General features: G+C 52.9%; 2 protein-coding genes across 2 annotated transcripts; one reads left to right on the top strand and one right to left on the bottom strand.

The window, feature by feature from the left end:
• Positions 1-3,183: 3,183 nt before the first annotated feature.
• GUITHDRAFT_63150 (hypothetical protein) lies at positions 3,184-4,214 on the top strand (the record flags this gene model as incomplete). Its single annotated transcript, XM_005841605.1, has 2 exons — positions 3,184-3,237; positions 3,387-4,214. Coding segments are annotated over 2 exons (882 nt in total), but the record flags the coding sequence as incomplete, so codon positions are not given.
• A 6,444-nt stretch (positions 4,215-10,658) lies between these two features.
• GUITHDRAFT_99337 (hypothetical protein) lies at positions 10,659-11,897 on the bottom strand (the record flags this gene model as incomplete). The annotated part of the gene is made up of 5 exons (XM_005841604.1): positions 10,659-10,882; positions 11,098-11,164; positions 11,211-11,339; positions 11,406-11,546; positions 11,592-11,897. 5 exons carry the CDS (start codon positions 11,895-11,897, stop codon positions 10,659-10,661), a joined length of 867 nt encoding a protein of 288 aa, XP_005841661.1.
• Positions 11,898-12,367: the final 470 nt, after the last annotated feature.

Genomic DNA, 12,367 nt, shown 5'->3' with positions numbered 1-12,367 from the left:
ATTACTGCTTGGCTTTTTCCAGTTCATCCTGGGCAAGTCTCGATCATCAACTGACGTATGCAGGATCATTCGAAGCTTCAAATCTTGAGGTGTCTTTGACTCATCACAAGTCTCTTCCTGCTCCAAGAATGTATCGAAATCTTCCTGCCTTCGCCTTCTCTGAATTCCATTTGTTGCTGATACACGACGGTGAAGATTCATTTGTTGGTGTCTATAACTGGAGCGCAAGGGAAAGGGAAGCAACGGGGAGAGAGGGGACCAGGGGGGAGGGAGGGAGCAGGGAGGAAGGGAGGGGAGCAGGGGGGAGGGAGGGAGGGAGAAGAGCATGGAAGGAGGAGGGGAGGGATACTTGCAATGGAGATCTCAGGATTTTTAATGAAAATTATTTGCTCTTTGATCGGGGGCAAGGGGACCTGTGTTTCGGTGGCACCCTATAGACATAGGGTAGGTATCCATATAAAACAACCGGTGTAGAAAAAAAAGATTGCCGTTGCTAGCTGGCATACGACTCCTTGATTTGAAAACAAAAATACTTATTGGCTGGATTTACTACACTCGTCAATGGCTGACACTAATAAGATTTCATGAGCGTGTATCGAAATATACGAATAACCCTACCCCCTCCACATCAGACAAACATACCGGTACACAGGGTAGAGAGCAGCCAAGAGGCGTGTAAGCCGGAACTCAAATGCTTAAAACAAATATAAAAGAGTACTGAGTGGTACAAATCATCCTGGTACAAAATTGACTAAAAACTGTATGCTTATGATCAAATTAACAGGTACAAGTGTTTGTTAAAAGGATATTAATTTATAATTGGGCATTAGTAAATGCCATGGAATGCAGAGGGCGGCCCCCGGTTCACCCTGCGGCCGCTTTCCGCGCCGCAGGCCGCAGTGCGGCAGCCCCCGCAGGGCGCTGAGTCACTGACTCACTGAGCCTCCCCTGGCAGTCCCGGTCCGGGCCGCCGGGTGCGGCCGGGCCCCCCGGCCGGCGGCGGCGGCCGCCCCCGGGCCGCCTCGGAGGCGCCGCCGCGGGCGCCGGGACCGTTCAGGCTCCCGAAGCCGCAGTGAGTACCGTAGTTTCCGTTCGCTTCGCGGCGGCCCGGCGGGGGCCGCGGGCGCCCAACTTGCGGCCGCGCCAGCCCGGGCAGCCTCAGTGACGACCGTCGGCCGGGCTCGACGATCCGGCGGGAGTCCGACCAGTCTGACCGTCACTGAACCGCCGGCACTGTGCGGTAGTCGGCACTTTCAATCAACTTGACCAGGGTTTGGTTCAGCCCGGCCCGGCCGCGCGGCTGAACTCCGATCATCCGATCATCAGTCCGACTCGGAGCGGGTGACCCGGGCCCGGGCCCGGCGCAGTTCGGAACTTGGTATGGGCCGGGTATGAGGGGGATGAACGGATTTGTTCTCGATCTGCTGAGCTTGAAGAAAGCGATGGTGCAGTTGCGAAGGACCGAAGATGTGGTGATAGGCGACGAGTGGATGAAGAGATCAGGAGATGAGAAGTTTTGATCATGCTGAAAGCACGAGAACAAATGCCAGTTGAAAAGATGTGGAAGCCAGCGGGTAGATCAACAAGGAAGGATATTCAAACACCAAAACAAGGATCGAAGAATATAGATGTAGGAGACGGACAGAAATATTGTCATGAAGAGAATCCTGGATAAATGGCAAACAAATTGTGGATGATAGAATGTATTCAAACCTGTATTAGTGCAATTTTTGTTTTTCTGGCCAAGGGAGAAAATTCAACAATGACGTTTGGTATGCAAAACACCGGAATCGCATGTATTGGCTTTTGTACCTGTCCAGATCTTTGGTATTGATTGTTTGTGTGGCTACTGAATCAGTGTGCTATGATGGATCCTTTGTCAGGGGGTCAGCTTGCATGGATACTGCACAGTCTGAAGTACTTTGACACCTCTCTGACGTCTACCAATGTAGGAGTGCTTGCTGCAACTAGCGGGACAGCATGGACTTCCACGTTGGTAAGGACGAAACTCAGATCTATTTCTTTGGGACTTACCTCCGATGCCAGGATGGGGAGGGTTCGACCCGAGGAACCGCAGATCAAATGAAGGGAGGAGAAGTCAGGAGGAGGTTGGGAGCGACGAAGATTGTTTTGTGTGATGTAAGCGTTTGAATATGACAGGGAACACAAACTACAAGTCCGCTAACCAAGATGATGTCCTCGCCCAAGGTAGATGCTCTCTCCTTTCTCCTAGCATCGTGCTCCCCTCCTCCCACAAACTCTTCCTCTCTCCACCCTCCATCGTTCTCAGTTTTCGCGTTTCTACTCGGAGCCAAATTTAACCAACTCCTTGAAAATTCTCTCGAGCAGTTAACCAGCGCGTCTGGAGGGTCGCATTCCAACGAGTTTCCGCGAGATCGTCCAGCTCTCTTTAAGTCAGAATTTGCTATCTTTTGTTCTTGTGTAGATCTGCTTACTGCATTTGGTGACAGGGGATATTTGTCCAAACTTGGCAAGAACAGGTTGTTGTAAACTTGTTTGAATGTCTGAAATCTGATTTTGAGTGTTGCTATCAGAATCATGAAGCGATGGCAGCAAGTGCGTCTCATTGGAATCGTGATTGTCCATTCTTAGTTGTGCTACAGCGATATTTTGTTCTTTACGAGGGTCTCTTGGTTTACTGGGCAGATGAGAAAGACTTCATCAACAAGAGGCGGTAGCCACTTATCCTGGGATCGTCGTTTATTGACAGTTTTGTGTGTTTGTCAGGCCCAAGGGAGTTATCGAGCTCGCTGAGTGTTCTCTAGCTACAGCGGAGCAGGTGAATTAGAATGCCGTTGAATTCAGTTGCCTTCTCACCTGCCCTCCCAGCATACAAGGAGACTGAACACGATTGGTGATGATCTTTGTGTGAATGACTAACATCTGTGTCGTCATAAATGATTCCGCATTGCCGTGCTGTGATAGCTGCGCACATGTGTGGTGCTTGACTTGGAACTGTTGCGGAACAGGTATTTTCCATCCTCAGAGAAGGGAATACTTTTTAGAGGCACCAAGTCGACCAGTGGTAATGTTTCCATTGTCCTCGTTCTTGTGCTTCTGCTTTGGTCCAAAGGGCTTATACGATGAATCGTGTAGCTCCTAGAATGGGTGAAGAGAATCGAGGGCTTCCTTGGGGTTGGAGAAGAAGGAGTTGCCATCTCCGACTTTGAGTGCTTGAGCATCGTCGGGAAAGGAGCCTATGGAAAAGTCCTGCAGGTCTCGAACCCGTTTATTCTGACATGTTGTTTTTCACTCTGACATGCGTATCTCTCGTGCAGGTGAGAAAGGTTGATACCGGAAAGATTTATGCGATGAAGATCATCACGAAAGATTCCCTCAAGAGCAAGGAGAGGAACCGAGCCGAGTTTGAGCGAGAGCTTCAGGAGCGCGAGAACCTGCGAGGAATCATAAACGTCGACAAGTCGGTCTACAAACGTTGGCTCGTTCAGTCCACCAAGGCTGAGAGGCGGGTACTTGAAGTTGTGAACCATCCTTTCATCGTCAAGCTTCATTACGCATTCCAGACAGCCGACAGGCTGTGCCTTGTGATGGACTTCATCAACGGGGGGGAGCTGTTCTCCTACATCGCACGGGAGAAAGTCTTCTCGGAGCCTCGCGCTCGCTTCTATGCTGCTGAGATAATCCTGGCGCTGGAGTATCTTCATGAGATGAGCATCATCTACCGAGACCTGAAGCCTGAGAACATCCTGCTCGACGACAAGGGCCACATCCGCCTCACTGACTTCGGACACAGCAAGGATGAGCACAGCAGGAACGATCGTGCATTCAGCATGGTCGGGTCGCCCTACTACATGGCACCAGAGATCCTGCTGAACAAGGGGCACGGGAAGGAGGCAGACTGGTGGTCGTTGGGGATCCTCGTCTACGAGATGCTGGTGGGGCTGCCGCCCTTTTACCAGGAGAACACAAAGAAAGCTTATGAGGCGCTGCTGACCAAACCGCTCGAGTTCCCCGAGAATATCTCGAGGGAGGCGAAGAGCATGATAAGGGGCCTGGTGAGAGGAGGGATGGATGGATGGATAGATGGAGGGAGGGAAGAGGATGAAAGATGGGGGGAGGGGGGTGTGGAGGAGGAGGTGTGTGTGTGTGTGTGTGGGGGGGGGGGGGTTGGAGAGCTGAAGATTGATGTTTGTTTCAGCTGCATGTTGATAGTAGCAAAAGACTTGGCATAGGACAGCTGGACAAAGACATCAATGCGGTAGCAACCTGCTGGTTGACCTATGAAGTGACTGATAGTCTACATCAGGGAGACGAGGCGACCCGGATCGCAATGAAGTGGAAGGACGTCGAATGGCTGAAGCCTGTCAGATGGCAGCGACTGCTGAGCATGGAGGTGAAAACCAAGGAAGATGGAGCGAGGAGAGGAGTGAGGGAGTAGGCAGGAGAGGAGAGAGAGGGAGGGGAGGGAGGGAGGGAGAGGAGGAGGGGATTGTGACAGAAAGAGGAAATTTTGGGAGGGGAGTAGGGAGAGAGAATGCGCGAAGCAGTTGGGTGAAAGCAGTTCGGGTTGGATGAGGAGATTGAGAGGAGGGAGTGGGTCCAAGCTGAGCAGCGTGATGTGATATGGAAAGGGAGATGACCGGAAGACAGGAGGATCCTCCTTTCAAGCCTCGGGTCCGTGATATCTACGACATCAGTAATTTTTCCTCAAACTTTACGGTACCTCCTGCCTTGTGTTCGCACACGAAAAATCAACTTTGTTGCTGCTTTCCCTCTTGTCGTCTACTCTCCTTCCCCTTCTTGCCCTTATTCTTGTTCCCTTTCTTTTTATTCCTGGTGGTGGTGGTGGTGGTGGTGCTCTGATTTGATGAGACCAGTCGGAAGTGATGGACTACCTGCGGAGTGACGAGGATGCCAGTGGAGGTAGAGGAAGAAGTGGGGGGGAGCGAAATGACGAGGGGCAGGGAGCAAACAAGATATTTTTTCCGACTTCCAATACGTTGCTCCTGTTTGGTCCATGCTCACGACAGAAGGAACACCATCGAAGAAGGTGAGGAAGGGAGAGATGGAGTAGCTGAGAGTGAAATAGAGGGAGGGAAGGAGGTTAGGGGGAGGATGGGCAGGCGGGAAACAAGCAAAAGAGGGAGGAGAAGGATGCAATTCGAGTACTGCTTGCGTTGAACTTGAAATGGCAGACGACCCCGACTGTGAAGGAAGGGGAAAAGTTTTTGGAAGGAGATGAGCAGAGGGGAGTGGGGGAGCAGGAGACAAGCAAGCGAGCTTTGGATCATCGCAGGCCGCCGAAACTTGACATCGGGCAGGCGGCTGTACAGTTTCGTGGGAATGTTCACGTTCTTGAGAAGGAAGAAGAGAAGACCTCGGTGAAGGAAGCGCTGCTCCTGCGAACTGACAAGGACGACAACAAAGAAGATGTTCACTTCTGTCAGCTCTCAACTGGCAGAGAGGTTACCCTTTTTCTGCCTCCTGCTCCTGCTCCTGCTCCTGCTCCTGCTCCTGCTCCTCCTTCTGCTTTCCTGCTGCTCCTGCTGCTCGATCTTATTGTAAGCATCGTGCAGGCCATGGCCGAGGTTCCAAGGTCTGTGTCGGAGAAGCTCAGCAAGCTTGAACAGGTGCTTTCAGTCTCTACTAATGCCCCCCTCCTCTCCATCTTCTCCTGTCCATCTCCTCTCCTCCTGTCCATCTCCTCTTTCTGTCCTCCTGGCCATCAACTCGTGCTCAGCTACTCCTCCCCTCTCCGTGTGGCTGCTCACCTCCTCCTCTCCTCCCTCCTCCCCTCCCTCTTCCCTCAACTGACTGTAAGACCAGAGGAACAAGACTCTGCAGCTTCTGCGCAACAAGAATGAGTCCGACCCAGCTTTCAGCAGCAGCGTTGCCCTCGCCTCGCGTCTCTGCTCCAACTGCAAGTGGGACATGAAGCTCTTGTCCAAACTACTCTGCGACGCCATAGCTCAGCGAGACAGTATCGAGGTCACTTCCCTCCCCTCCTTCTGCTTCTTCCTCCCTCCCCTCCCCTCCCTCGCATACCCCCTCGCTTCCCTTCCTCCCATTCTCACTCTTTCATTCTCTTCCCACTCCCCTCCCGCTCTCCTCCTCCATCCTTCGATCCTGCTGCTTTCTCATCCTTGCATTGTAGTTTTGTTGTCTCCTCCCCTCTCTCCCCTCCTCCTCGTTCAGCCCCCCCTCCCCCCCACCTCTTTTCTTCTCATCTGCTCCTACAGGAATGTTTCACGCCCAAGGGAATGCCTTCGGTGATGAAGCAGCAGAAGCGGCTGGAGGAGCTTAACACCGCCTTCAACAAGTTCATGCTCATTATCGCGGGGAAGCGCCACTCCTACTCCTTTCCTCTCCTCCTCTCCGCCAACTCATCCGATGGCGAAAGGAGCCGAGTGTCGTCAGGACATGCCCGTATCCGCACGTCATCCCAGGTCTGAATGAAGTGGCAGGACAGAGTGAAGGAGTGGGAGCGGAAGGAGCAGGGGCAGGAGGAGCCGGAGGAGAGACAAGGCAGGAGGAGGAGGCAGGAAGGGGAGGCTGGAAGGAGTGTACTAGGGGAGAACCGAAGGGGATGAGGAATTTTTGACTTCTGGGTCTTCAGGGCTCACGAGGGTCAGGTGGAGCTCTTGATGCCTTCGACTTCGAGGCCCAAGCGGTGGTGAAGGAGCTCGCAGCTCAACAGGTTCGCTGCTGCTGCTGCTACTGCTGCTGCTGCTGCTGCTGCTGCTGCTGCTGCTCCTTGCTCCCGCTCCTGATTTCGTCTGGCTCCTGCTGTCGATCCTGAGCCATGTTTTTGATGTCCTCCTCTTCGTCACCTTCCTCCCGACTCTGTTTCTCCTTCTTATCTCCTACAGGCGGAGTTGGAAGCAGACGCCGCGCGAAGGAAGTTTGAGCTTCCCGAGGAGACTAAGAAGCGAGAGATGGTGAACCTAATGACTCCTGCTCTCCTCTCTCCTCCCTTTCTCGCTCCTCGCTCCTCGCTCCTCTCTCCTCTCTTCTGCCTTTCTCGCTCCTCTCTCCTCTCTCCTTTCTTCTCCCTTACCTCTCCCCTCTCTCCTTTCCCACTGCTCTCTCCATTCTCCTCCCGCTTCTCTTTCCATCCTCCCCCTCTTCCTCTCCCCTTCCCTTTCTCGCTCCTCTATCCTTCCCCTCTTTTCTGTTCCCCTTTCCTCCTTCCTCCTTCCCCTACTCTCTCCCGTTCCCCATCTCTCCACCTGCCTTTCTCCTTGTCCCGCCTCTTGTTATCCTTCAAGTCTCAGAATCTTAGCATTGAGGAGCAGGTGGATAAGGCAGGGGAAGAGCAGGAGAAGGATCGACTGTTTCCTCTTCCATCTGCTATGGCAGGTCAGGGAGGGAGGAGGAAGAGGAAGGGAAGAGAGGAGGGGAGAAGAGGAGGAGATGTGAGAGGGAGTAGGAGGGAGGAGTGACGAGGAGAGAGTATGGAGGAGAGTTGAGGAGGAGCGAGGATCTGACGGAATATCAGTTGGCAAGAAAGCATCTTCCAAGAGGAATCAAACTCGAGTTCATTCTGAAAACGATCTTGCGCTGTGGCTGAAGGTAAATTTGCTTCTCCTGCGGCTACTGCTGCTGCTGCTGCTGCTGCGGCTACTGCTGCTGCTGCTGCTGCTGCTGCTGGTGGTGCTACTGCTGCTGCTGGTGGTGCTGGTTGTACTGCTGGTGGTGCTGGTGCTGCTGCTATGATTTTTCTGCTTGTACTTGTCGCAGTGTTCGTGAGACGTTTCTGAAGCTCGTGCAGCAACAGGCAGAGCTTGTGAGTTCGGGCGCCATGGGGGACGAGACAGCTAGCAGAGAAGAGCACGAGCATGCGACAATTGGGACATCCAAGGAGGACCGGAAGTTGGAAGGATAGCGAGAGGTAGTAGGGAGCGGGAAGGAGAGGAGGAGGCCCAGGGGTTCAAGGGACGGAGTGTTGATTAAAAATCTCACAGACAACATCATGGCTATCAGGAGAGAAGATGCGATTTTGCCCAGTTTCCCAGAGAGTCTTCGTCTTCCTCTCCTCTTCTTCTCTTGGAAGCACCACATACTTGTAGCTCACCGTCGAGTCCGCGGGGACAGAGAGCGTTATCTGAAGCCACGTCATACGGGTAAGGGGGAGGGAAGAAGGAGGATAGAGGAAGAGTGAGATGAGAACAAGAGCGATAGGAGGAGGAAGAATGAAGAGGAATGTAGGATCTCATACCGACCACACGCGCTTCTTTTCCCTTACGTTGTATGCCGGCTGCATGATGGCCGCCTCCTCCAATGTCAGAAGAATGAAATTTCTCTCCTCATCGTCAACTGAAACCTCGTCTCCTCCTACTCCTCTTGCTTCTGCTGCCCTCCTCCTCCCCCCCCCCCTCCTCCCCTTCCTCCTCCCCCTTACCTGGCAAGGATTCCAGTTCCCCATACCCGGCAGGTCACCAACGATGCCAACCTTCTGCCCCTCCTCCACAGCCAGCCCGTCCACCTCGAAACGAACTTTTCTCTCCACCTTTTGTTCCGCCACATCCTCCTTCGCTCCTTTTTCATTCTCTTGCTGCACCATATGCTGTTGCTGCTGCTGCTGCTGCTGCTGCTGCTGCTTCCTCCTCGATGCACTGACAGATCGCAGGCTCTTTCGCTCTGTTCCTCTCACGTTGTTCCCCCTGCTCCTCTCCTGCTGCGGCAAGGGTGGGGCAAGAACAGTGAGTCCGCGATGAGAGAGAGACAAGATGAAGCGGAAAGGTCTACTGATCAACTCGGTAGAGAAAGAAGCAGCAAAGACAATCGTGTCTGAAAGTTCGACAAGTCAGGAAAACAGCAGAGATGTTGAAACAAACAATGACAACTACAAGAGTGCAACAAATGAGTTCAACAAGTTCAGGTATCATAATAATGCTTGAAGATGGACACATCTCACTCCACCCCTCCCACCCGCTCCACCTAAACATCATTGTCGTCGTCATCGTCATCAAGAAGTAGAACCAGGACAAGAACATGAACAAGTCGAACTCCCTCCTCATGGTTCTCTTCTGCCATCACCTGCTGTCATCTTCAAACAGGCTGCTGGAAGCGGGCGCATGCTCTTGATTGCACTGGCTCCTCCTCGTCCTGCTGCTCCTCCTGCTCGCACAGGAAGAAGCAGGAGCGAGATGAGGCGATCGTGCGAGGACAGGAGGAGGAGGAGGAGCCCGCGAAGCCCCTGCAAGACCTGCTGCTTGCTCAACGAGATGCGAGCCGCTGAATTCATGACACGCACAGAAGAGGTGAAGCAGAAGGGGGCGAAGGAGATTTGAAAGAGAGAGAGTGGAGTGGGGAGGAGAGGGAGGAGAGGAGAGGAGTGGAGTGGAGAGGAGAGGAGAGGAGAGGAGAGGAGAGGAGAACCAGGTAGGGGAGGAGTGGGAGGTAGGGGAGATCAAAAGGGAGAAGCAGGAAGAGAAGGGGGAGGGGGGAGAGGAGAGCAGGTAGCAGGAGCAGCATGGCCCACCGAGACTGCAGGTTGCCAAATCCTGCAAACAACAAGGAGGAAGAGAGAAATTCCAGGACGGACCAGGAAATTCCAAACCACCCTGCTCTGCTTGTCAGACTCCTCCATAGCTCCTTGGGCTCTACCTCAAGGGCAGAAGTGCAGCTCCGAGGACGGGGGCGAGGAGGGAAAGAACCTTCCTAGCGAGAGGGGCGGGGAGGAGGAGGATGGTCGAGAGAAAGAGAGAGGAAGCGCCTGTGTGGGGAGTCAGAGGATGAAGGAGCAGGGAGCATATAGTAGCACCAATCAGCTTGAAAAGAAGTTGCTGCACGAACGAGGACACGGCAAAGGCTGTACAGTCCATCAACCAGGAGAAAGGAAGTGGTGGTGGTGGTGGTGGTGGTGGTGGTGGTGGTGGTGGTGGTGGTGGTGGAGGAGGAGGGCAAGAGCTGGGGAAAGAAGAAGAAAGAGTAGGAGGAGGAGTAGCAGAGAGACCGGATTGAAGAGGAAGAACGAGAGATAAATAAGTGCTGAAGGAAACAATCTTATGAGAACGCTGGAGGAGAATGTTGGTGATGCCAATGGCACAACTGCGAACAAAGGAACATCAGGGTAACGTCGAACATCTGCCATGAGTCAAAAACATGTGAATCATGTATGCTAAGATATGATGCCATCGAGAAATCGATAACCCCTAACACTATGCATATGGTCACAAGATACATGGACTATGTCTGACCTACATCAGCTTACTGATTACAGATGGCACGACAAGATATCAACTACATCTTGTAACAACGTAACAGGCACATGTTCTCATCACAGGTCAACAGCGTGTCAGCAATGTCTCGCCGTTTCCCAACCTCATCAAGTTTGCCTGCTGGCTGAGACCTCTGGGCGAGCTCAACTCTGACTTGGTCCGAGAGCTGACTGGGCGGATGATGGCAGAGCAGCGGGAGGAAAGAGAAAGTCGACAGCCAAAGAGTCCCTCTCCGCTCCACTGTCACTGTAAGTCACGGCCCTGTCCCCCTCCCCCTCACCCCTCCCTTCCTATCTCCTTGCCCCTGCCCCCTGCCTCCTGCCAGTTGGCAGTCCCCCTTTCCCTTCCCCTCTCCCCCCCCCCCGTTGCGTTTCTTCTTTCTCTCCCCGTCATTCTCCTCCTTGACATGCTCTTGCACAACAAGAATCAAGAACGATACCTGCCTCGGAAAGACTACAAGATGAGACTGCATTCCCATCCGATCGGCCACCACAACAGACAATTCTTTCCCTTGATGTTCTCGAACCTGACACGCCACATGTCAATACTCAGGCTATCACCCGAGCAAACTTGCGGAAACTTCTCCACCTCCTTGAAGATCGCTGACATGGTATCTTCTTGATTCACTTCGTTCAACATCTTTGCATTCAGATTGCCAATCGAAAGGATGTTTTGACCTGAGCGGGACTTCAAGGTCAAACAGACAGATCACAACACTTTCTTATGACACGTCTGCTTCTTGTGCTGAAAGAGAGTACAGGATTGATATCACACATGCTACATTAGACAGCATACAGACAACTTCAACAAGTACAAGTCGCATTCGCCACCAAGTCTGCGAAAACTGCCGCCAGCAACCCGCCCTCAACGCCATCAGCGTCCTCACGAGTACCTGGAACTAATCCAGCTTCATCAGCAGGTGAGCCTCTTGACACTTGCTCAACAAAGGCGAGAGGAACCTTTACGTACTGATCAGTAGCACTCTAACAATCCCGTCGCTATTACATAATTCTGGTTCTCAACAAAGAAAATTTCTCTTCCAACCACATCGAAGCTTTCTTGCAGCACGAAGACTCTTTCTTCGAGCTTGTTGATCAGCAAGAGACGATTCGGAATGTCGCACTCCCACTCAACCTGCCAGGAGCGACAATGAGCACCAGTATATCTTGCCAGATAGCAAGAAACTCCTCCACCCCTCACCGCACATTCACCCTTGGGGATGGAAAGGGCACGCGCTTGTTCAGCATAGCCCTTCATGATGACATACTTGTACTCCAGCTCCTCGCCCACGGGCACTTGCATTCTCGCTCCCCACACGCATGGCTCGCCGTGAACTCCTCCCTGCCATACGAGGTCGTTCTAACAAAATCTCAAGTCTTTTCTTACCTTCACTTTGTGCATCTGCAGCCCTTTCTCGGGCAGCCATGATCCGATCATCGCATGACTGCCGCATATCCGGACGCTCTCATCTGATTGTAGCGACGTCGTCTGAACTTCAAACTCGACCATGCATGTTTCCTGGTTCACCAGGCGATCCGGTCGCGAACCACCTCTCAGCCTTCCACGTTCACCACGCACTTGAGGCGTTGTCGTGAAGGAGTCAAAGTTCAAGCAATGAGTGCAAGAGACGAGCACGAGCAAGAGCAAGCCTCGCATGGTGAGGGGAGAAGACAAGCGCGCCATGCCCACCATTGGTTGAGTAATACAAGTAGAGACCTGGTTCACGGCATTGCAAAGATCCGCTTGGAAGGAAATCAGAGGCTTTAAGTCTTTTCAGCTCTTCACTCAGAAGGTATCCAACTTTCCTTGTTCATGCAGCTGCTCTCCCTCTCCTTCCCTCTCCTTCCCTCTCCTTCCCTCTCCTCCTCGCCGTTGCATCGCAAGATCTCTTCATTCCTCTCTCTGTGCCCCGTCCATGGCCCCTCATAACGACTCGTAACGGTTTCTGGCACCGGAGGTCGGAACGTCCCGGGCCCGCTCTGTCTCCGAGTATGAAAGGTGGGGCCAAAAAAAACAAAAAAGAAGTAACCCTACCCCAGCTTACGATTGGAGACCCCACCCCCACCCCCGGGTTTGAGGACACAATACGATTGATGTTGCACAGATTGAGATGGGCAACCCCACCATTTCATAAGATTCACTTCTCTAGTACCGGTGCTTTA

The sequence above is a fragment of the Guillardia theta genome, assembly GCF_000315625.1.
Source record: "Guillardia theta CCMP2712 unplaced genomic scaffold GUITHscaffold_2, whole genome shotgun sequence".
NCBI classification, from domain to species: domain Eukaryota; class Cryptophyceae; order Pyrenomonadales; family Geminigeraceae; genus Guillardia; species Guillardia theta.
Note: the sequence above shows the minus strand (reverse complement) of the source record. Positions and strands in the feature narration are given on the sequence as shown.